Raw genomic sequence first — 27,059 nt, forward strand, 5'->3', positions numbered from 1 at the left:
TAAAGGTAAAAAGGTAAAGGTGCACGTATTTGTCACTGTACACTGTACAGCGAAATGTGTCCTCCGCATTTAACCCATCTGGTAGTGAACACACACTCACACACACACGTGTTAGGGGCAGTGAGTACACACACACACCCAGAGCGGTGGGCAGCCAACTCCAGCGCCCGGGGAGCAGAGAGGGTAAAGGGCCTTGCTCAAGGGCCCAACAGTGGCAGGTGTCCACAAACTTTTGGAATTTTTGTATTCGATACGCCAATCACAAATATTCAGCGATATAATCACAATACTGGTGTTCTGTCCATATCGTGCGGCGCTAGTTCTAATACTGGTTTAGAGCTGAACAGTATGGATTCTTGTGTGCAGTATTTCTTACCTTCTGTTTCATTTTGGCACAGTTGGCCAGTGTGTCTCGGCAACGGTTGTGGATGGTGACATTGCAGGCTGGAAGGAAAAAAACAGAAAGAAAAATATTAATAGAGTTAGAATGATTGAACATTGAGCTGAGCGTGTTATAGCCACACCAGTTTGTACAGAAGTACAGAAGTCCCTGTATGTCCTTGGTGTGTAATAAGCCTCGGAGTGTTAAGGGGTTAAGGGACTGTCAGTACGTCCAAAGAATAAATCCTAGGGATGGGAACGTCACATTGGATAGTCACCTTTACAAAGACATCATTTCTCAAAATATTACCCATTAGATGTAGGCCATACACATTTCCCTTTGCCCTTTGTTAGACATGTCATGTTTCTTAAATTTGACAAAATATTGGGACACCTGCTCATTCATCTATTCTTCTGAAATCACGGCTATTAATACAGAGTTTAGAGTTTGAGTTTTGTTGGAGTAACTGTCTCTACTGTCCAGGGAAGAAGACTAGATTTTAGAGGAAAATTGCTGTGAGGATTTGATTTGATTTGATTGAACTCTCCAGCTCATCCCAAAAGCATTGGTTACTCCAATGAAAGCATCCATCATTCCAGAGAGCACAGCAGTTTCCAGTGTACGCCTGGCATTAGGCATAGAGCCAACTATTGGAAGTACTTTTCTATAGAGTGTGTGTGTGCATTTGCACATATGTGTCATTCAACAATGGGTGCAACTTAGAGTAGCTGCATGCATTCATTAGAAAGGGGTGTCCACAAACATTTGGACGTACAGTGCATGATGTATGTGAGAAGATAGTCTGCCTAACAGTCTTTTAGGCCAAGGATTTCAAAATTCCAAAATCCTGGAATGTCGCCTGTTCATGTTACTGCTAAATCAGGAACCTTGGGGATCCGTCTGAGATCAGACTATTATTCCCCCAGAAAGCGAGTCTCTATTTGGAGAGTGAATATTGGATATTGCATTGACATATCAAGCAAAGCACAATGGCCAATTAGCATGCAATTTAGCCCTAAAAAACACACTGATCGTATCTCCTCTCCTCGATGTTAATAACCTTGCTGGATTTCCCCCCGCAGCTACTGTGGGGGGAAGGACGGCTGCTGAAAAACCTGAACTGTGAATGAACCAAAGAGCTCAAGAGCTCTTCAGCTTTTCTGCAGCTGTATCAGAAATGTGTTAGTGGAAAGGAAAACAGCTGCCTGCTGTCTGTCAGCAAACCCGCCGTCCTGCCATACAACAGCTTTCTACACCAGGTGTCCAAATGTTTGTGGACACCCCTTTTAATTAATGCATTCAGCAACATTAGGTTGCACTCGTTGGACATGCATGACACACAGCTTGTCTAGTCCCTGTAAAGAAAGACATACTGCCAATAGAATAGGTGTGGGCTTGAGGGGTATAAAGCCCCCCCAGCATCATTGAGCTGTGGAGTAGTGGAGCTCTGGAATGATGGATGGTGCTCCATGCAATCCTTTTGGGATGTGTTAGGAAGTTGGGCATGAGTTAGGGTGGTCATTATCCAACATCCTGACCTCACTGAATGCAATCAAATCTTCATAGCAATGCTCCTCCAAAATCTAGTGGAAAGTCTTCCTCCCTAGACAGTAGACACAGTTACTCCAACGAAAGCAGGACAAACTCTCTGAATATAGTGTGTGAGTATGTGGCGTCCCACCAGGTTCAATCTTAGGGCCTATGGAACTGTTGATTAATTGGGACAGGGGTTAATCTTTTGGTTTTTCTATGATGTCGCTTAAAGAACCCTTTGTAGCACTTTTGCTATTACAATTAAGCTAATTATGAACCTTCTGATCTTCATCTGCATCTGTGTATCTTCAGCAAAAGGTTTCCACACACAACAAAACGCCCAATTCCTGAAAAGTACGGCCTCGCCTTTGTCGAAACTCTATCAGCACTGTCACATCTCGCGAATGCCAGCGCTCCGGCCACAAACAGCAGCACCGATCAGCGCTCGGCGTTCCGTGCAGCTGCGTACTCATCCTAATCACTGCGGCAATCTTGGAAATCATCAGTCGTCGCTTTTCAATTTGGATGAGAGAAAAAGTGCAACAAAGAAAAGAGCCTCTTCAGCACTCTCTCTCTCTCTCTCTCTCTCTCTCTAGCTGTCTCTCTATCTCTCTCGCTCACTCTCGCTCTATTCCTGCCTCCTACCCCCCACCTTCCCACCTCTCGTTTCTCTGCATTGTTTCAAAGGGCCGCTTTTCCTGCGCAGTGTTTGGTAGACGGGAAGTCGTCCTCAAACAGAGGAAAGTGTGTGTGTGTGTGGGCACAGACTGAGGCACAGTTAAAAAAGGGTGATTAGGGTCAGGAGTGGCTATGTCGAGGGTCCGCCTGGGGAATTTGTCAAGACTATCCAAGCGGCATCCATCAGAGGGCCTTGTGAAAGCAGGTTGCAGCAGCAAGCGCAGGCTGGGTGGGACGTCCAGTAGAGCATGAAGTGTAAACAGATGATTACTAGAAAACTGGAGCTGGCCAACTGGGATGATCTGCGTTTAGCTGAAGCGCAGCAGTAAGCTCAGGTCACTGGCATCACTCGACCACCTCCAACCAGGCTGCCGAATGTTGTAGCTGATCTTAGCTATGTTTTAGTGGACCCTGGTATGCTTATCTTATATTTTTAATAACATTTATATATTTATTTGTAATTTCTGTCATTTTAATTTGTGCATTTCTATCAGTTCATTAAGATTTGACTGGTTTGTTAATGGTTTGAAAGGTCTTAAAATTTTTATGTCTAAATGTTTGTGGACACCCCTTCTAATGAATGCATTCAGCTACTTTAAGCTGCACCAGTTACTGACGCAGATGTGCAAATGCACACACACACACACACACACACACACAGCTTATCTAGTCCCTGTACAGAAGTACTGCCAATAGAATAGGACTCTCTGGAGCAGATTAATAAACATGAACCCATTGTCACCATGCTGCCTAATGCCAGACGTGGGCAAGAGGGGTATAAAGCCCCCCAGCATTGAGCTGTGGAGCAGTGGAAGAAGAACTGTGTTCTCTGGAATGATGATGGTGGTGGTGGAGCTGCATCCAGTACTTCCAAATGGAATGAGTTGGAGAGTTGAGGATGAGGTTGCCAAATGCAATCAAATTCTCACAGCAATGCTCCTGCTCCAGTAGAAAGTCTTCTTCCCTGGACAGTAGAGACAGTTACTCCAACAAAAGCAGGATCAGCTCTCTTTCATACCCTTGATTTCGGAAGAAACGCTGAATGAGCAGGTGTCCCAATACTTTTGTCCATATAGTTTATTATGTTATATTTAAGATTATTTACCACAAAAATCTTTGATCTTTGACATGATGTTAAGAACAGCTGCCAGATTCACATTCACGTGTCAAAAAGCAACGATATGCTTGGCTACGTTGTGATTAAGGGTAAATTACTGATGGGTCCTACTTCGCTAAGCCTTGTAAAGGAGGCAAAATTAAAAAAAAGTAGTAGTAGTCAACCAAACTAGTTCTACAGCCCAAGTTTTCCCAAAGTCATTTGATACCAAAAACCACACCTTCCCATGGTCAGGGGCAGTCCTAACAACCTCTAAACACCTCTTAGCTCTGAACTATTAACCAGCACCAAAAACCCCCCCAAAAAAACGGAAACCTGAGGCCTCATTAAAACTCAAGTGTATTTCGAAAAGCTCCACATGATTAGCATGAGAAAGACTTGGGCTTTCAAACTTCTCGCTAAATATGACCATGACGACACCGAAACGGTGCGTTCAAGATAAATGAGACGGCAAAACAGGATCGACGTGAAAGACAGCGAACGCAGCAGATCGGGGGTGGCTGGTGAGGTCACTTCCTGAACAACTGCTCGAGCGATAAGTCAGAAGGGAGCTATTTTTACCCCAGACACAACAGGGCCAGTTGAGCACGGCCAACGCTTCAGAAGAAAGAGGGGTTGTGCCCTTTTTGGATGCTAACTAGTGTCAGAACCATGCTAATTGGAGTCTGAGGGTGTTTTGTAGGGGCTGGGCGCTCCCCTCTTCTGCACAGGGAGGCCTTTGTTCCTACTAACAGCAGCTTGTGCACTCCTGCACAAATAGGAAGCGCACGCAAACACTTCTCTGCACCGCGTCTCCGAAACGCCACATACTTCACATTTACGGCCGCCTTGAAGTTTAGGCCAAGCTGGAGACGACTACGCTAGCTCAAGACATCTATCCCGACCTTAGACATCCATGAGGTTAGTCCAAGCGCATGGAATTTCCACCAGCAACTCATTAAAGGCAACACCCGTCCCAGAATAAACCCTCATACGCAAGCCGGCACGCTTTCCCTGCAATAATGAAGCTCGGCCTCCAGAACAAACAAGATTCCACTGTTCGGGTTTTCTGCGAGGCTCTTAATGTCAAGCACAGTAGGCCTCATTCAAGCACACTCTCTGTCCTCCAGTCTAGTTTCCCTTTCACACACACGCATACACACACAGTTCCTCCAACGCTAAATAAACAGGCCTTGCCCTGAGTAACTAAATCAACATGGCCGAAACAATCCTGTTCTCTATTCAAGCGCTTGGGAAGAGACGTGGACGACTCCTGAGCCTTTCATGTTGCGAGACATTTTTGCAGATCTGTTTAAACGAGGCCTTACAAAGACCTGAATGCAAATACAGGGCAGTGGATCAAGTAAGGAAGCATGATAGCTGATAATTGTAGCTGATAATTGCTGTCTATCAGTGCAAACATGCAAATATTTTTTTTACATGGCAACTATAAACCTCCACATTAATCCCTTTAAACCCTTTAAGACTTACTGACTTACTGGATATTTATAAAAGGCATTGCATCATGTGATTCATAACTGTGGAATAAACTGTCTAGTTTAACCCCTCGAACCCTAGCTTTATTATCCAGTTCCTAATCCTGATGCAGAAACTGTTGTGATTACTAATTTGTTAAGCGTTTGGTTTAGCAGCATCTTGTGGAGTCCCACAGGGTTCAATCTTAGACTGAACTATACCTTTACTGCACTTTTACATGCATAAATTCAAGTTCTTGAAACCAACATGTGAAACTTTATTTTTTCCATTTAGTTTCTTTCAGGATACCAAAAGCTTTTTTCGGTTGCAGTCAAAAACAATTTACATTTACATTTTTTTTTTATAGTCAAGTCAAGTAAAGTCAAATTTTTTAGTAAAGCGTTTTTACAACTGTTGTCGTCACAAAGCAGCTTTACATAATTAGTCATTAGTAAAAGACAGAAAAAAAAAGAAATAACGTAAGAAGACATGAAGGATCCAAGACCCCCCAGTGAGCCCCTACAGCGACAGTGGCAAGGAGAAACTCCCTCAGAGCTGGAGGAAGAAACCTTGGGAGGAACCAAGACTCACAAGGGGGACCCGACCCGTCCTCCTCTGATCAGAACTATTCATAAATCATTGATAAAAGTAACCAAACCATCTATACTGTTGAACTGCTCTGATCATAATCATAATATAATAATTATGGTGTAGACAGTTAATAGTGGTGATATTAACAGTGGCAGATAGTTGAGAGTCCAAGTTTATACAAATCCCATGTTGCAAGATGGTGCTCTAGAAGAGAGTATATAAATAAATATTTATACAGAACAACATCTAAATCATCTGAAACAATGTAAACACAATCAGTTCCTATTTTTTGCCATTTCATTTTTTCCAACTTCCAACTTTAGATGCAACCAGGTTGATGAAATGCTAAAATATGTCTGCGCTGGAACGGCAGTCTGTTTCTATGCCCTTAAACCACTTATGCATAAACAGCCTTTACCCATGTATATTTTTTTTAATCCAAACCTGGATGATGGACCGTGGCCAGTGTCCTGCAGACTGCAGTTCCACTGGCGCGTGATGTTACCATATGGCAGCAAAATCGAAATATTTATTATTTATTTATTTTTTAATTATGCTATTTTCATTAAGGAAAATGTTGTTTCATAATTCATGCAGGTTAAAATATGGTATAATATGTTCAGTCCTCGATCCAATAAATATTCTGCGCCAGTTTTCCAGACCAGATTAAGGCTAAACCCAGACTAAAACAATTTCAGACGGTTATTCAACACTGACACTGTATTCACAGTAAGCTTAATCAATGTCCAGGAAACCAGCCTCTGTTTAATGTGCTCTGTTTTGTGTTAATGTTACATCATAACCCTCTAAAAAGAGAGGGCTCTTCAAGCGATCCTAAGTAAAGGCCATGGGCCAATATAACCATTCCAGTTCAAAAACCATTCGAATGTATATTAGTGAATCTTTGTCTTGTTAAAAGCATCTTAATGCAGAAAGGCTTATCACACACTGGGGTGTATTACTCAGTAACTACAGGGACTTCTGTACAGACTGGTGGGGCTATTCTCTGGCAACAGAGGTGCGTTGGCCGGCGGGACATAGACTGTTGAAGGGGTTAAAAGGTTTTCCATACACAAGGAGAAACTGTTGTAGAGGTTCAATAAAGCATACCGTTATTGTTCACGGTATCAGTACCAGAACATCAGCATTGAGTATAACTCTACTGGGCACAAATATAAAGAATTATTACAATTATTATAAGATAAGCTAAGATAATCCTTTATTAGTCCCACAGTGGGGAAATTCTCAGTGGGATTAATAAAGACAAATATAATAGACAGATATACAGTAATAGACAAAAATACAATAGTACTAATACACTAATACACTAATAATAGACAAATATATAATAGCACTAATACACTAATAATAGACAAATATATAATAGTACTAATACACTAATATACTAATAATGCACAAATATATTAGTACTAATACACTAATATACTAATAATAGACAAATATATAATAGTACTAATACACTAATAATAGACAAAAATACAATAGTACTAATACACTAATATACTAATAATAGACAAATATATAATAGCACTAATACACTAATAATAGACAAATATATAATAGTACTAATACACTAATATACTAATAATGCACAAATATATTAGTACTAATACACTAATATACTAATAATAGACAAATATATAATAGCACTAATACACTAATAATAGACAAATATATAATAGTACTAATACACTAATAATGCACAAATATATTAGTACTAATACACTAATATACTAATAATAGACAAATATATAATAGTACTAATACACTAATATACTAATAATAGACAAATATATAATAGTACTAATACACTAATATACTAATAATAGACAAAAATACAATAGTACTAATACACTAATAATAGACAAAAATACAATAGTACTAATACACTAATAATAGACAAATATATAATAGTACTAATACACTAATATACTAATAATGCACAAATATATTAGTACTAATACACTAATATACTAATAATAGACAAATATATAATAGTACTAATACACTAATATACTAATAATGCACAAATATATTAGTACTAATACACTAATATACTAATAATAGACAAATATACAATAGTACTAATACACTAATATACTAATAATAGACAAATATACAATAGTACTAATACACTAATAATAGACAAATGTATATTAGTACTTATACACTAATATACTAATAATAGACAAATATATATTAGTACTAATACACTAATATACTAATAATAGACAAATATATAATAGTACTAATACACTAATATACTAATAATGCACAAATATATCAGTACTAATACACTAATATACTAATAATAGACAAATATACAATAGTACTAATACACTAATATACTAATAATAGACAAATATACAATAGTACTAATACACTAATATACTAATAATAGACAAATATACAATAGTACTAATACACTAATATACTAATAATAGACAAATATACAATAGTACTAATACACTAATAATACACAAAAATACAATAGTACTAATACACTAATATACTAATAATAGACAAATATATAATAGTACTAATACACTAATAATAGACAAAAAAACAATAGTACTAATACACCAATAATAGACAAAAATACAATAGTACTAATACACTAATATACTAATAATAGACAAATATATAATAGTACTAATACACTAATAATAGACAAAAATACAATAGTACTAATACACTAATAATAGACAAATGTATATTAGTACTTATACACTAATATACTAATAATAGACAAATATATATTAGTACTAATACACTAATATACTAATAATAGACAAATATATATTAGTACTAATACGCTAATACACTAATAATAGACAAATGTATATTAGTACTTATACACTAATATACTAATAATAGACAAATATATATTAGTACTAATACACTAATATACTAATAATAGACAAATATATATTAGTACTAATACGCTAATATACTAATAATAGACAAATATATATTGGTACTAATACACTAATATACTAATAATAGACAAATATATATTAGTACTAATACGCTAATAATAGACAAATATATATTAGTACTAATACACTAATATACTAATAATAGACAAATATATATTAGTACTAATATACTAATAATAGACAAATATAACAATAATCAATTACCAGACAAGGGGTAATGTATATTGAAAATGTGTATCAAATATATATTCAATAATTCATAGAAATAAGGTCGACTCCACTGTCAATTTCAAGGATCAACCATATGTGTCCAAAAGCATGAGAGTATCATATGCCATATACCTACAGTGCGGTACGTTTTGCTGTAAATCACGGTCTTGCTGTAATCTGCATGTCTGTATAATTTAAAGCAGAGGGATTAGGTCATGGAGAGCCAAGAGCCCATCCTGCATAATCTGAGCAGTAATCAGTGTCTGGGGGGATAATCCCATACACACTTACACAGCACCGCACCGCTATACTCTGGGCTCAGAGCTGACAACCCTGCAATCGGTGCTCTGCTTTTGCTGACTGGTAGGACGGTCTTTATGGTGTAAACTGAGGAACGGGGTGTGAGAAACTGTCTCTGAGGTAAGGAGGTGTGGAACTGGTTCATTAAACCCCAGGACTTTAGTACGTGGCGGGGGAATCTAATCTGCTCTTTGTGCCAGTTCCAATCTGCCACACCTGATTCCACTGACCATGTGGCCAGCAGATTGGACATTGTGCTGGTCAGCTGGCAGGCTGTCGGGATGCAAGCAGCGGCTTGAGTTGGTACGTTTACTCGTTTTAGAACTCAGAGAGCAGATTTGCGAAAAGGACTGAAGGAATGATGAAAAAAATTATAAAATTTGAAAATAAATAAATAAATAAATAAAAAAAAATGGAAATTTAAAGACGACCAGAAATTAAATGTGAATCGGAAATCATAACCCACTTTACTTTCAATAACCTGGGACATATCCAAGTAAAATATATAGTATCAGGCCTTTTCTACCATCAATTTCAATCTGGCTTTACCTAATAAAATTATAGTTTATTTACTACTTTAACATTTAGACAGTTTCTAATTTAATCAAACTTCATTTTGTTTATTTACAAATAGAAATAAGGCCTTTCCTAACACAGTCAATTTCAAGACCAATTATATCAAAGTTTATATGGTTTAATTACTAGAAAAAAGTATTTTCTAACTATTTCAATTTCAAAATTGACACTACCAAAATTTATACAGTTAAATTACTACAAATCAGGTTTACTTTAACATTTAGCTGATTTATAGCTCACATTTGTCACAGTTTCTATTGTTTATTTACTAGAAATAGGGCCTTCTCTAACATATTGTCAATTTCAAAACATGCTTTCCTACGTTTATACAGTTTAATTACAAGGAATTAAGTGTGCTCTATCATATTGTGAGTTTCGAGACCAATTACATCAAAGTTCATATAGCTGAATAACACAAAAAAAAACTGGTGCTACAAATAAGGTGTTCTCTAAAATTTGGCCAATTTTAAAGTAACGAGCAAAACATTTTTTTTTAAATGTTGGGTTATTCTTTCTCTTTTTTTATGTCAAATAAACTAAAATAAACTAATAGTTAAAGCTTGTTAAACATGCAAAGTAACAGGAGCTGTCGATGATAGGCTGTAATCAATAATCTACACTATACAACAGCTTACTTAATAATTAAATAAAAATAATTACTACCAAAGAAAGTGTGAGGATATTAAGATTTAATATTTAATAAGATCTTTCACAGCAGTTTTCTTTTATTTTTTTTTAAAGAAAGGTCACATAAGTTCAGCTCTAAATGCCGAATTTAAACCTCGTAAAAAGTGCACAAACTGAGGAGCTAACACAAGAAGGCAGTCTCCAAGGCCTTGTCAGACAATGACTTAACTCCGCAGACGCTGTCAGGCCATATCCCACGGGGAGCAATTCATACCCATTAGCTACAACACATCCTACTGACCTACAAAAGCTGAATGTCAATATCCTTTTCAAATAGAGTCAATCAATGCACGCCTTTCCTTTTATCCAACAGCTAGATGATGAGGCGGTGATGAAAATGACTGCAGAGTGCCTCTATTACAGTAACATGTGGGGTTGGGTGTTCGAGTGTGTGGGGTTTTGTGTCTGCATGTGGGCGCCTAGCTGCCTGCCTGCCTGCCTGTCTGCCTGCCTCCACAACAGAGCTGGAGGATGTTGGTGTGACAGACAGCTTGTTAATCTCTCACACTCGTCTTCCTATCCCCAGATGCACTAATTCCAGATTACAGTTGGAGTTTAGGGGGGAGGAGGAGGGGGGGTACAGGGGGGTAGCAGCTGTGAACTGTGCAGGAAAGGGGGCTTCTGAGATACTGGAAACAAAAGACCCACATGCTGCATTAAAGCTGAGGACTTTACTATAAAGCCATGCATAATCGCTCTATTATCAACGTGTGCCAGCTCAATGGGACCCTACAGTATGTACAATTAACATGGCCCCATTAAGACCTCCTCCTTTATTCTATGTATGTGGTCGTGAGCTGTGTTTGTATTTGTGCTATACTGTAAATGGTATTAGGTCATAAAAAGGTCACCTGGTCTAAAATTCGGTGTTGGAATTATTACAGAAATATACAGAAGAAGGTAAACAAAGAGAGTCGTCTTTAATTTCCATACAGTTTCCACACATCCAGTTCCTCACACCCTATAACCAAGTCCTGAGCCCTATGCCCATCACTTATTTACCATCAGTAATTCCATAATCGTAGTCATTTGCTCTGCACATTATTTTTGTTGTCATAGACACGGCTCAATGTTGCTGATATTATTGTCATGTGTCAATATACAGAATGTTAGGCCCATGATGACACACTAGTCACACACAATTATACAATATGATTCACAGCATTGCCCATTCTATTTATATATATATATATATATATATATATATATATATGATGTATGGACCAACAGAAATGCTATTTAATTGAAGTTAATGTAAAAGGTAATTTTGGGTCATTTCTATCGATCCATTCAGTAATATATTTTAATTATATAATTATATATTATATTATACTACTATTATATACTATATTATATTATACTACTATTATATTTATTGAATTCGAATTATACAATACAATGACAATTATACTATATATATTTAAATATCATATAATGAACTGAGATTTACATGGAACAGGGAACAGAATGAAGAAAGTTCATTTTAATATTATTTTAATTGAATTATTACAGTTATTTGTTTTTCTATAAAACCCTTAGACCTTGTTTTATAACTTGACTGAAAAAGCTAAACTTGCAAGCTAATCATTTCTTCAAACTCTTTATATAGTTTATATAATTTAACTACTATAAATAAGGCCTTCTTCAACATAAAACATATAGTCAATTTCAAAACTGGCTTCCCCAAAACTAATACAATTAAATTACTAGGAATTAAGTCTACTTTAAGATACAGTTCATTTCTGGAACAAATTGTAGAATTAAAAATGTCTTTATCTGGACAGAAAGTGATAATTTACTCAGTAAAACACTAATATTAGAATACAAACTAATAAAAGTTGTGGTTCTCCATCACTGTGTTCATTAGAACATCTCCAAAGTTCTCCTCTCTCATGGAGTCTAGTATTATTTAGAGTTCTCCTCAGATCAACACCTGGTTTGATGGTCAATCAGGGCTTAATGATGGTAAATCAGGTGAGCTGCTGCTGCTGCTGCTGCTGCTGCTGATGGAGTTGAACACATCCTCCACGCTGTGCTGGCTGGACTGGGGGGCGTCCAGGAGAAACCTGGAGGAACCGAGCTCTGTTCTTCAGACTAGCTCACCGACAAGATCTCACTACTTTCTTTCTTCAGAATTAGAAGCTCTTGCTTCTCCTTTTTACTGGATTTCTGTTTACCTGCTTTATCAGTTCTGATGAGATCTGGAGCTTCTACTGTAAAATGCTTAAATGATGTGCTTAGGTGCCTAAAACCTCTGCTATATATGATCTATCATATCATTTCTCCAACATCACAACATCACACTCTCACTCTATCCCACTTGATCCACATCTCAATCCCCCTCTCCTCCAATAACCTCCAGTGTCATTATCAATGATAATGTATTCACAACGCCCCCCCCCACCCCCCAAAACCTCATCCGCGGTCCAATACCTCCTTCCAATTTTAATTACACCCTCCGTGCAGAATCAATAGCCTGCTCTGGGCCATGGCTACTGCTCCAAGTGCCCCTGCTCCAATTCCTCTGAACGGTCCCGCATCAGCACATGGCTACACGGGCTCTTTCTGTCCTTCAGGCAGCAGACACGTACAATTACTGCCGTTGCCATCGGCCGGAACTCCCCCGCCCCCTCCCTCTCCCTTTTTCCTACTACAAAACCACCACATGTCAAGGTGATGAGGGCAGGCTGAACCTCAAGTGCACACTGCAGCACACTGTGATGCAGGCGGCTTATTTAAGGTGTAACTGTACATTAGGAGAGATAAGACTGTATATGGGGAAGGTGTTAACCCTTTATGGCTGCAGTCATCCATAACAAAAGCATGCTGTCATTTGATATTCATTATTTCCTACTCGTAGCTCACTGAGACTGTGGTTGTATGCAATATATATATATATATATGATATAAATTGAATAAGTAAATATAATTATAATAAAAAAATATAATATATAAAATGCAGTTTATGCAATATATATATAATACAGGAATTATTGCCAGAATCAATGATTTCACATGTTAATAATTAATGTTAATATTAATAATGCACTCCATGTATCCAAGATAGGAGTAAAATAAATTATATTGGGCAGATATAATCTGCCTCTGATAGGTATGTCATATATATGTATGACATTCATACCAGACGCAGATCATATCTGCCCAATTTTTTTATTTACTTTGACAAATTTCTCTTGAACATACGGAGTGCTTTATTAATATGAACATTATTTATTGTTATTAACATGTTTGGATCATTGACTTCTGGTGGAAATTCCTTTATTTGATAAATATCGCAATATCAACACACAAAGGAAAATCAAATGCAAATATAATGAATATAATTAAATATATGACCTTAAATATAATCAATAACATCATTTAAATGCCTTAGAAAAATATAAATAAATAAAAAAATACTCTTAACTAGTTCTGCAAAACCAAAGCCTTTTTGGTATTCTACAGAAATGTCTGAGGTTATTTTTATTGTCTTTGACAGACCTTTAAACCAAGCAAAACATTAAGCACCTAAATGGTTCTTTGAGCTGTCATTGTTTTATATAGAACTATTACCCTGACTATTACTATAACATAGAGAGATATGATATGCTCTCCTTAACATAACAGTTTATTTTTCCCTAGAAGTAACAGAGAGTTTGCTCTGGGCCATTTTCACCAGCTTGTGCAAATGAGCATTTCAACTGTCGGGTCTGATGGCTGTCACTCTGCATGGGGTGCGAGGATAGGTCAGCAAATTACTTGGGACGCAAAATGCTGGTGTCATTCAGCTCGACACCACTGAAACAGCATGCGGCAGCATGACTCGCTGCACTTGACATAAATGTCACAACACACATGCGGTTCATGTCACAGCACAATTAATGTGAACTCAACACTGCATTAAGTGCTATTATCAGGAGCCGTGAATCACTCTTTATTCGGACTGACCTCAGAACAGCCTGCCCCATTCCCAAACCCTGCTCTGTGAGAACCTCACTGATAGCAGGGGTGTAAGAATTGCAGTGTTTAAACCCAGACTTGTACTTGACTAGTCTTCAGATCCAACTGTTCTGATAAGAGCCACAGGGTGGGGGCGCTGTGAATGCGGTAAGGCCTCAAGACCATTCCCTCAACTCTGTGCTCTCAAGCATGTGGCCTTATCCTCTATCCTGTGTGATTTGAGCCTCAGTTCGCTGGAACACGGCCTGTGCTGTGGTGTGTAGGCTGCTAGATAACTTATCTAAGGCCTGGATAGCCGCTATGAGTCCAAACCCAGCAGAACCGGCCTCTCATTTCTCCTTTCTGTTCCTCCCAACACCAGTCGCTCCACTTCACAGACTTCAGCTCTGGGCTGTCTGATGCTCGGTGGAGCTGTAGCTGAGCTAGTTAAGCAAAGGTTAGCTTAGTGACTGGGCTACAGGGGAAAACTTAACAGCAGCCGACGTCTAGACTAATGCTAACCAGCTTCTCTCCTGATTCAGAGCAGTTTAGCATTAGCACTGGTCGGATTGACGGTTTAATATTTTTTAATGCATAAATAATTTGTGCAGCTGTGCAGTGTTCACTTCATCACCCTGTGAGCAAACTGACCGTTGTATTTGGTCATTTCTGGTTTTAAAATAAGGTAGGGTGAGATTGTACCCTCACTACCTCGGTAATACCGCATTCAGTATATAATCTTAATTACAGTATCGCAATATATCACATCATATCAAATCAAAACCCCTCTATCCCGATACGCATCACGGCGCCAGGTTCTTGCCAATACACAGGCCCAACTGATAACCTACAAATATGAAAATCTGAGTCATATATAATACATTAATTCATTAACCAACATTAAAATTTCATTCAACTCTGCAGAGATATGACCTATTACCCTGCCACAGTGAAACACTGGCCTATCGACAGTAATTAATATGTCAGATAATATTAATAATATTCAAGCCCAACGCCCTCCACCGCCAAGCCACCCCCAACCCCCCATTAGCCGCAGTGCTGCATGTATGCGGAGGAGAGTGGAGGTATTCCTTCCCCTGCAAGGTCAGCTAGGAGAGCTAGTGCTGATCTCAGCAGTCGCAAGGACACGAGAATCACCCAGCAGTGTCTTCCAGCAGCCAGTTAGGAGATGCAACCGTACCTCCACGCCCATAAATCAGCCCACCTTCCAATCCTCTTCTCCTCTCTACCGCAGCCATTTACATATTATTCCTATAGCAGATGCGCTCATCCAGAGATAGGCTTAGAAGATATCTAGAAGCTGCACCAGCAAGGAACCTTCCAGAAACGGTCCTTTAAAGAACCATTGGAGATTGGAGAACCTCCATATGCACTTTTAAACATAAATGGTGGCTCCATTAAGAGGCATTTCTGTAAAAGATGCGAGTGTGGAGGACCTTTTAATGGGTGAAGAACCTTTGCATTGAGGTCTTTAAACCTTTTAGCATCTCTTCTGCAAAAATGTCCTTCGGTTTGTCTGCGGCATCGCTCATTAACCCTTTGTAGCAGCTTAACTGCAAAAATATTACACCAGTTAAGGTTTTTTTTGTTCTACCCCTAGAACCGCTAACAGCCAAGCCAATAACCCTAGGGGAAGCTTCATTTGTATGGGTGTATGAAGGACACTGGAGGAACACAGTAGCGGAATATAAACAATGCAAACAGCACAGCACGCTTTAATTGGATTGTTATGCAGAAATTTCCACATTTCACTGATTATTATTGGTTATAATTGATTCTATGTTTCCAAATCTAATGCAGCTCAAGCGCCACATTCACCTTCACTGCGTTTCTACACTGCTACAGCTCTCTCTCTCTCTCTTTGTTTGCTCTCTCTCTCTCTCTCTCTCTCTCTTTTTTCTATCCTCCAGCTGTTCCGCTGGCCTGGTGGAGAGGCTGCTCAGCTCTCCCTGCACACACTGACACTATTGTCTGGGTGGTACAGGAGGGTGGGGGTGGTGCTGGAAGTCAGCAGCTGATTGATTTTGGAGGGGGGCAGAAGGGGTGGGGGGTACATATGGGGGGATGGGAAGGAGGAGAGAGTAGAGAAGGCTGTTAGTTAGAGAATCCCTGCAGTTAGCTCTCCTGCCTACACGTCTCGCCTTCTCCTCCCATCTGCTGTTATTTCTCTTTTGATCGCTCTCGCTCTTTTCCCCTAAACAATTTTTATTCTGTATGGGTGGGTTTCATATCACCTTACCCTCCCACCCTACCCAAACACATACATACACACACACACAATGTCAGGACCAGTGGAACACAAATGTCCAGCATACATTACATATGTACCTACCAAGGTAACAATCACATATATATTTACATCTGTTATTTACCCATAGGAAGTCCCCACATGTATGAAGTATATGGCATCTATATGTAAAGCGTCTTATATGTATTATATATGGGATACAATATAATATAATTAAAGTATAAATATGTAACCATAAGTAGTCCCATATTTATGAATCATGTGTAAGGACATCTATATGTAACAATGCCTCATATGTATTATATATGGAACAATATGTCCCATATAGATATATGTGTATCTATATCTAACAATAATAAACAATATATATACACATACGTATTCAAGTACCCATATGTACAATACATATTTAAGATTACTATGTAACAGTATGTCCGCTATGTATTAGGGAACAATATGTCCCATATGTATTATATATGTATTATATATCTATATATAACAATTTGCGTTATGTATATCTACATACCTTTATGTAATAGTCCCATATGTACTATACATATTTATGCATACTATGTAACAGTATGTCCCCTATGTATTAGGCAACAATATGTCCCATATGTATTATATAGGCAACAATATGTCCCCTATGTATTATATATGTGTATATAACAGCAATACACCCTATATATATCTGTAAGCTCCTATATGTAGTAGTACCATATGTATTATACATATGTAAGTACCCCATGTAACAATATGTAGCATAAATATTATAAGTGTGCTTGACAGTTTCATTTTTCCTGCAAATGCAGAACCCTTTAGTCCTGAAATTGTACAAAAATGCACACACACACACACATACCCGCATGCACAAGCACACAAATCTGGCACTCTCCTTTGGGTGGTAAAAGGGCTTTGCTGGCTGCACTGGATGATGATAAATTGCACTTGGCCACGTGGCACACTCTGAGAGAGCGCTCTTGCCTGGGCTGTGAATTCCCCTGCACCCCGTGTGTGTGAACACAGTCAGCACACCTCTGATTAACTCACACACTTGAACACAGTCAGCATACCACTGATTAATTCACACTGGTAGAATCTTCAGCGTAGTCGAGCTTGACAACCACTTCATTAAAATGCTATTCTGCAAGCTTTAACACTCTCATGTACTGAAGAGGTACCTGCGCTAGGAGCTAAACTTCATTAGCGCATTGTCACTGTCATTTCACACCGAGCCCGGCATACACGTGCGTCGCAAGGGGCAAGCGTTTTCAGTCTTTCCTGATATGCACACGAGCTACATGCCTTTATTGTCTGTGTATTGCCCTTATTCTTGCTTACATATGCAGATTTTATTTGTTAGCCAGCTGTTCTGTTTAAAAGTCAGGTGGAAAAAAGCTTATTGTTGTGGAATGTAAATAAATAAACACATTTAAATAAATACATATTGGCCTAGATTGTACATTTAGTAAGATTACTGTATATACAATACTGCAAATCCGACATTTTGCACGGCTTCTGCCTTAAACCGCTAGATGCCGCATATGGCGTGCATCAAAAATAGACCCAAAGGATATTTTTGTTACTGCTGTGGTCTCGTGAGACGCAGCGCGTCCAGTGTGAAAGGCTAAATTGACTAATATAGGAGCGCATGGCTCATGGTGCAGTGTGTCAAGTGGTGCATTTACTGCTTCTGGTGTGAAATGGGCTTTAGAAGCCAAAGCCTGAGTGCCTTTTTATGGTGCTACATTATCAGCTATGTACACCACATGGACAAAAGTACTGGGACACCTGCTCATTCATTGTTTCTACGGAAATCAGGGGTATTAAAAAGAGTTTATCCTGCTTTTGTTGGAGCGACCGTCTAAGGAAGGCTTTCTACACGATCCTCACAGCATTGCTACTGAGATCAGCAATGTTGGAAGATCACCGCTCCACCCCCATCATCCCCAACTCATCCTACAGGTATCGTGCAAATGCTGCAGAGGGGCTTGGCTTTATACCCCTCTAGCCGGCGTCTGGCATTAGCCACGGTGCCAGTAGGTTCAGGTAGACTCAGGAGAGTCATATAGGCAGTACTAGGCAGTGTGTGTGTGTGTGCATTTGCACATCTGTGCCAGAAATGAAAGCTGCAGTTCATTTGAAGAGGTGTCCACAAACATTTGGACACACAGTGTATATATGTAAAGTATGCAGTTATGATGAAGGGAAGGACCCTGGCAGTTTAAAGGGTTGTAAATTATAGCCTCTTGAAGCTTATTATTATTATTACTACGTGTGTGCTTAAGTATAAGTGTGTGTGTATGAGACTCACTGGGGCAGCTGAGTGCCTCCTTGGCGGTGATGCTCTTGTTGCAGGCTGAGCAGAGCGTGGTGGCCGACACAGTGAGGGAGGTGAAGAGATGGCCGTTACTGTAGCGCGCCTCCCTCTCCCGCGCCTCCTTCTCCCGCTCCTTCATCCTCTCCTTCTCTTTATTCTGCGGAGGGAAGGAGAAACAGACAGAGCAGGTAAGCTTCAATCCAGCACCTAGTGGATCTGAATGGGGTCGGCCTTGTATCGCTTTGGCCTTATCTGCTATCTATTGCCTATTGATGAAGCCCTAAAGCATTGATGAAGCAGGGCTGCACTTGCATCTACAGTAACCGCCCCTGGCTACTTGCTGTTGCAGCACTGCTCGCAGACAGATCGGAAAAAATCACAAATGGAACCAGTATAGTGTTATAAGTAGAGCTCGGCAATATGACGATATTTTATCGTATCGTGATGAATTTTGCTTATGCTTTTCTAAGCATATAGAGGATACTGTTATAACTGCTTAATAAACACTGATCAGCTTAAAATAATGTAATTAGACTGGTTTAATTAGATGAAGAGCAGCAGATGTATCATGATAAATTACAAGTATTGTGATAAATATTGTGTAAATATATCGCCCAGCCCTAGTACCAAGCACACAGTATACCCAGCAGGAGGACTGTGTAAACAGATGGGCTGAGTGCCAGGACTGGTTCTGTAATTCTGTAATTCACTGGAAGGCAAAGTCTGGGGGGGGGGCTGAAGTAGGCCAGGTGTGAATGCCTGTTCCAGCTGTTCCTGGCATGGGGTTCTCCTTATCCTGCACATTCCCATTTGCCTCCCCGGCAAATGCATGCCGCACTGAGCGCCCGGCTTCACGCTGGACAAAGGGATGACTTTTTCAGGCTTTAAGTGGCTTCACGGCAACAAGCTTGACCTATCTTTTGAAGACGGACGTGAATCTTAGGAGGTGGTGTTCTGGTGCGCTTCCTTTGTGAGCAGTAGTTTGTTTAGATGAGAAGATTTTTGGAGCTGAAATGCAGAAGGAAAAAGGCAAGCTGCAGAGCTTTAGCAGTTTCCATTCCCAGACAGTTGTTAGATAGTTGTTGCCAAGTGCTGTGCTATGGTATCCTAGGCGGTTGCTAGCTTGTTGCTGTAGTATTCCTGCTGGGTGCTAGGGTGCTGCTAATATGTTGCTATGGCATTTCAGGGGATTATTAAGGTGTCCTAAGTAGTGAGTGTCAAAATGTGGTGCTGCCAAGGTTGCTAAGGTGTCCCTAGGTGGTTGTTAAGGTGTGTCAAGTGCTTGCTATGGTGTAAGAGGTTCCAGACACTTGCTAAAATGTTCCATCCATGGCTGTGGTAGCTGTTGCTAGGTGGTTGCTAGGCTAGCGGTTGCTAGGCTAGAAGATGCCTCACATGGCTCCACATAGTTGGTGCCATGGTGTTGCTAAAGTGTTTCTTGGTGGCTGCTGTGGTATTTTTAGGTAGTTGCTATGGGGGTTACTATTGTGCTAATGGTGTTGCTAAGGTGTTTATTGGCGGATGCTTGGATAGATGCTATGGAATTTGCTATAGTCTTTCAGCTGACTGCTACGGTGCCCCAGGTGAAGCCAAGATGTTGCTAAGTGGGTGCTATGGTGTTGCGAAAGTAATTTTTGGTGGCTGCTGTGGTAATTTAGGTAGTTGCTATGGGGGTTACTATTGTGCTTAAGGTGGGTGCGATGGTGTTGCTATGTTGTTTCTTGGTAGATGCTTGGATAGTTGCATTGGTCTTTCAGCTGACTGCTACGGTGCCCCAAGATGTTGCTAAGTGGGTGCTATGGTGTTGTTAAGGTGTTTCATGTTGGTTGCTGGGGTATTTCAGGTAAGCACTAATGCGTTTCAGGTGGTTGCACTGGTAGAACAAGTGATTGGCATCACTGTGACATGGAAGGGTGCGCCGTCTTTGCACCACATTCATTTCTATGGGAAAAAGGTCTGTCGAAATCCGTTGCCACACGGAAACCGCACACTTGAAAAAGCTGTACACAAGCATGACTCACAAGACCAGCCCGAACAAGCGGGAGTTGCAATGACGGGGACAAATTAGCTGGCCAAAATCCAGCAGAAAACGATGATGTATCATAAACGAACAGCTCTTGTGCTTCTAAGAGTTCAAATCCAATAAATCCAAAAGGAGACATCGTCTGTAAACAGCCGCTCCGTGCCCCGGAGTACTGTGTCCACATTTTTACGCCAATTGGTGACGGCCAAACAAACGTAATACCAGCGAGACGCCTTTCTTCACGCGTTAATTGAGTGAATAGGTTACTATAAATGATAAGAGGGCAAGTGGGGCCATAAAATGGATACACAAAAAAACAACAAGCCCTAAAAACCACTTAGGACTAATGGTACTAATGGAATCGGGCCTGCGCAAGACGCTTGTTTGAACCTCCAGACAGTCCAGGGTTTAATCTCTGGACTCCAGCAGAGATGAGAGCTGTCGGCCTGGCCGGCGTTCGCAGCTATAGGCTGGAAAAGTGCTTGTTAAGGTATTTCTATAGCAACCACCCGTGCGCTCCCCTGCCTTTCCAAAGACTGCTTGGCTTTTTTTTTCGCTCGATAATTCTCGGCCTGTCTCTCGGTGTGTGATTGTCATGTGCCGGGCGGCCACGAGGATTTGTTTAAATTGGAGGAAGCTCTCTGCGACAGGGTCTGCATTGTGTGCAGTCCTGTGAAGATATGATCTTCATGCAATGTGTCACATCAAGCTGAATCCATCATTGTAGCACATCTCTGACAGCACAAAGAACCACGACGAGGAAGAAAGGAGTCCTGTTTAAACAGACCGAGGGGGGTGTGTGTGGGGGGGTGGTTCTTAGCCCACTTTATTAGGAACACTCCGGTAATACTGGGTATTACTGGGCCTCCTTTTGCTGTCAAAATAGCCTTGATGCGTGAAGTGTATGGTGGAGACGGTTATTACTGCTTAATAAACACTGGTCAGCTGCAGGTTTCATTACTAACAGTGTAATTAGACTGAAGGTTTAATTAGATGAAGAGTATTAATCACTGTATTCAGTCCAGGAGAGGATCTGAATAGTAGATGTGCCGATGTTTTTAGTCTGTATCGTGATAAATATTGTGTATCGCAAGTCTTTAAATATCGTGATACTGTATTTTTACCATATCGCCCAGCCCTACTTCACGGCATGGATTTCTCAAGATGTGAGAAGCAATTCTTCGAGATTCTGGTCCATGTTCACGATTGCGTCCTGCATTTATAAACATATATTTCACAGTCATATTATAACTGCTTCCGACAAGCGAGGGATGTTTTCCCCGTTGAGATGTACAAATCTGTCATCCCGCTGTTTATTAAAGTGCTGATCGTGCCTTTGTAGTGGACTAAGGCATGCCTGGTCCAGTGGGGGAAGTTAATGTAAACACTCCATCCTCTGACGCTGTTATCTGACCAGAGCAGAGCATTCTCCACAGGCGTCTCTCCCACCACCATGCAGCTCCCTGGAACTCGGGTTTCCGCATTAAGCTGCTGGACACTGTATGGAAATGATGTGTCCTTTTCTACCCGACTAAACTGGAGGACTAGTGACGGCACATGACAAGTGGAGAATACGACAGCAAGATCAGCACTTTAACAACCGACATGAAGATAGATCGTCCTGGTTACGGTGGCTCCTGTCAAGGGGGTATAGATATATTAGGCAGCGAGTGAACAGTGAGTTCTGGGAGGTGGTGTGTTGGAAGAAGCAAAAATAGGCCAGGCGTTTCAGGTGCTTGCTAAAATCAGCTAGGTGCTGGGTGCTAGGGTGCTGCTAATATGTTGCTATGGCATTTCAGGGGATTATTAAGGTGTTCTAAGTAGTGAGTGTCAAAATGTGGTGCTGCCAAGGTTGCTAAGGTGTCCCTAGGTGGTTGCTAAGGTGTGTCAAGTGTTTGCTATGGTGTAAGACATTCCAGGTGCTTGCTAAAATGTTCCTTCCATGGCTGTGGTAGCGGTTGCTAGGTGGTTGGGAAGATGCCCCACACAGCTTCACATAGTTGGTGCCATGGTGTTGCTAAAGTGATTCTTGGTGGCTGCTGTGGTATTTCAGGTAGTTGCTTTGGGGGTTACTATTGTGCTTCAGGTGGGTGCGATGGTGTTGCTAAGGTGTTTCTTGGTGGATGCTTGGATAGATGCTATGGAAGTTGCTAGGTCTTTCAGCTGACTGCTACAGTGCACCAGGTGAAGCCAAGATGTTGCTAAGTGGGTGCCATGGTGTTGCTAAAGTGATTCTCGGTGGCCGCTTTGGTATTTTAGGTAGTGTTAGGGGGGTTACTATTGTGCTTCAGGTGGGTGCGATGGTGTTGCTATGTTTTTTCTTGGTGGATGCTTGGGTGTTTTATGCTGGTTGCTGGGGTAAACACAGAAAATAAGCCAGGGCAGGGTGCTATGTTCAGTATCTACCCAAAGTGCTCCAAGGGGAGGACAAGTGGTGCACCAGTGTACCCAAGACTCACTGATGCTGATGGAGGCCTCACCTCACAACTTCCAGGACTTAAAGAATCTGCTGCTAACGTTAGTCTTTGGGCCAGATACCAGAGCAGGACACCTTCAGAGGTCTTGTGGAGTCTCTGAGTTGTTTTAGTGACAACCCAAAAAATTGCATGAGGAGCCCAACTAGGAACCAGTAAATGTTGTCCATGAATTCCATGTTAGCCCCAAATATGGATGCCCAGCAGGGGTAGTGATGGGACCCGGATGGGTTAAACTTGTGCCTCATCTGGGTTGTCCCTGCTCATCAGGCCAAGTTGGGACCCATATGGGATTAAGGTGGGCTGAAATCATGGTGCCCATTTGGGAAGCCCAACTGAGTCCCAACTCAGAGCCCACGCCCACCTGGAACCCCCCTAGCCCATGTTCCACCCATGTAAACCCCAGATAAGCATGTTGGCTGGGAACCAGGAGCCGACACTTTTTTTTTTGTTCAGAGAGTTAATCACACCTGGAAATTCCCATAGTGATAAAGCAGTTCTTCACTGCTTTACTGATCTGAGTGAATGTTTGACGTGAACCACACCACTGCTCTTCCATTTGGACCCAGTGCCGGTAAAGAAGTTTAACTCAGGGTTAGGCTTCCTCATCAGTGGGTGGCACGCGGAGAGCCGGGAGCTTAAAAAAAATGTCCATAAAATGCCTGCTGATGCATTTGCTATCTGAGTCCAGCAGTGCAGTGGAGGAAGTCTCAGTTCCTCTTCAGGCTTTCCCTATCAGCTGTGCCTTTAGCTGTTGACATCTGCAGATGTCTAATTGCTAGAGCTACGACCATAACCAGCTCCTATGTGTTGGACTGTCATAATCATTCACCTGCAGAACGTAAGTAAGTCGTGAAGTGTGGCCTCCTTGTGCATCCATGAGCCTTGGGCGCTCATGACCCTGTCGTCGGCACTGGCCACTGCATACTGAGAACACCCCACAAGACCTGCCCCTGTCAAAGTGTCACATCAACACATCAGCTTCAAGAACTGCCTCACATGTGTAGCTCACCTCTTGACTGGTGCCATATATATATATATATATATATCACATATATATCACAAATGACATCCTGCAAGAGAAGTACACACAACAACTTCCCCTAATAGGGCTAAAGGGGGTGGAGCCCTGGGGTTACCAAGGAACCATGTGGGAGTGTGGTGACACAACAGACCAGAAGTTATTGAGTAAAGAATTACTGCAGCTGTTGCGCAAAGGCGCGATTTTCAGCGAGCTCCTTGAAACGAGTCCCAACACAAGTCTTTCAAAATATTAACCCATTATTCAGTTATTAATCTGATTATTCAGTGACAGCACTCTCAGCAACAAGGGTCCTATATAGTACCCTAAAAAAAAGAGCTCCTTGACCCTTTCTGATGCTAATTCTGACGATTAATATATTAATTAAACCCTTAAAGATAAGCTTACTATTAATTATTCTGCAACTATTATAAATTTAATATGTCATAAATGTATAAAGTTATGTAGTTGTGACATAAACAATGTGTTTGGTGACCCACCCATACATTTTTACAGCATAATGGGTTAAACAGATGGATCTACTTCTGAAGTTTGGTCGGCTAGACGTGATATGGTTCTAAACTGGTGGGAAATATGATGAAATGTTTTATGAATTCATTCATGAAAACATTCATATGATGAATTTTTGTATTATGATACACAATATGATATTATGAGAATATTGATAATTTAATTAGATGTTCATTTAACTATATTAACAATAGGAGAGTATTTGAATAGTGTTTTTTAAGAATACTGCTGCAATTTTATCAAATTAAATCATAATAAATATCACATATTGTAAAAATGTCTTTAAATATTGTGATATAAGCTTTTACTAGATTACCCACCTCTACTCTAACCATCAGCTAAATTCTGCATTAACCTTTTATACCTCACAGCAGCCTGAATACTCAAAAATACTGAAATACTGAAAACTATTTTGTTGTATATATTGTAAGATATTAGGATTTTAATAAAAAAACATACTCTTTAATGTGTAAAATTGTTTCACACATTTATACATTTCTTTTTATAATGAAAAAATAAGGTTAACAGCCTTCAGTAGAATCTGGGGGGTGCTAATAATCAGATTAGCAGACAGATGAGTCTGCATTTTTTTTCTTACTGTTGATTAGAAGTCAAAATAAAGGCCGAACAAACCTGTAAAACAAACCTGCACTTAGCCGTTCCTCTTTCTGTCATTTCTCACTATTAAGTATACCTCAGTTTAATATTTTAATGAAATGGGAAGCTTTCAAAATAGTGTCTATGAAGAGAGGTTTATTTTTTAGCATCATAATTACAGAGGCTGTTACGGCTTCAGTGTGCATCTACCCTTCAGTCCTGGACTGACTGATCTGTGTTGGTTTCGACTCATTACGGTTTTGTTTTCAGCAGTGGATCCAGTGATAGAACTTTTTTTTTTAATGAAATTAAAAAACATATTTTTTATATTACACTGTGTTTTCAGCAGTCAGCAAAGACACCGGCCTTAATTTTCTAATTAAATGTAAAAACTTTTAATAATATATTTTGATAGTTTTACTAATTAATGTTATTATGTTTTGTTTTCAACAGAGATCATTCAGATCATTCAGTCTCTAACAGTGAAATATCCAGAAACCACAAGTGTGTTCTAGAAAGGGGTGTCTGTGCCAAATCATTAAAACTACAAGCACCTGCAAAGTCACCAACCTTTGTAAAAACAAATAACATAAGATTTGAACCAAACGTCTGTAATATTTTGGCAGATTTGTTTTGTTCCATGGACATATTTGGATAGGGTTATGAGAATCACTTACTCATATATTATGTTAATGTATTTTTATTATCTATGTACATTTGATTATTTTCTTCTTCGTCTTTTAATATTTCATGCATGTTTGCTGTATTTGTACTTTTTGTATTGCTATTCTTATTTGTAATGATAACTCTCATGTATCCTGCCTTGTTCCTCAGTGGGAACTCTATAGAAAATCATCTAGTGAAAATGATGTTCTTCTTTCTACATGTAACCTGGTAAAACCCTGAGTACGAATAAATAACTAATTATTAAACCACAACTGCTGATTGTTGAAAAATCTTTGACCATTATGTTCCCGTTAATGAGTCATTGCTTGGCGGAAGTATGATTTACTTGGCTAATTATTAATAAGAAGTTACCAATTAAGTTAAATTCATCAAAGGAAGATCAAAGAAAGAACATGTTTTGATGACTTTCCGTTCAGATGAAACTAAAAGATAGTATATATAAAATATAACGATAAACACCAATAAATGCCAAATAACCTAAAATAAAGAATAATAAATACATATACAGAGATAATAATGTATCTACAAATGTAATACAGAAATATTTACACTAAATGTAAACAATATAGAAATGAACAGAATTGAATAGTAGTGATGAGCATTTTAGTGCAAAAATCATTATATTTTAATTATATTTTAATCGTATTACTTTAAGTTGCCATTTTAAAAAAGCAGTATGTCATTACAGCCCTTTAACGATGATAAAATC

General features: G+C 39.6%; 1 protein-coding gene across 3 annotated transcripts in view; it reads right to left on the reverse strand.

Annotated features, from left to right (window-relative positions):
* Nucleotides 1–27,059, reverse strand: part of arhgef2b (rho/rac guanine nucleotide exchange factor (GEF) 2b) — an 80,318-nt gene that overhangs the window by 15,340 nt on the left and 37,919 nt on the right. For all 3 annotated transcript variants that reach the window (XM_072668840.1, XM_072668842.1, XM_072668841.1), the window contains 2 exons: nt 19,012–19,174; nt 377–444 (listed from right to left, as the gene is read on the reverse strand). In XM_072668840.1, the coding sequence (XP_072524941.1) occupies nt 377–444; nt 19,012–19,174 (231 nt within the window). The remainder of the gene's footprint in view (nt 1–376; nt 445–19,011; nt 19,175–27,059) is intronic.

This window comes from Salminus brasiliensis, chromosome 23 (genome assembly GCF_030463535.1).
Source record: "Salminus brasiliensis chromosome 23, fSalBra1.hap2, whole genome shotgun sequence".
NCBI classification, from domain to species: Eukaryota; Metazoa; Chordata; class Actinopteri; order Characiformes; family Bryconidae; genus Salminus; species Salminus brasiliensis.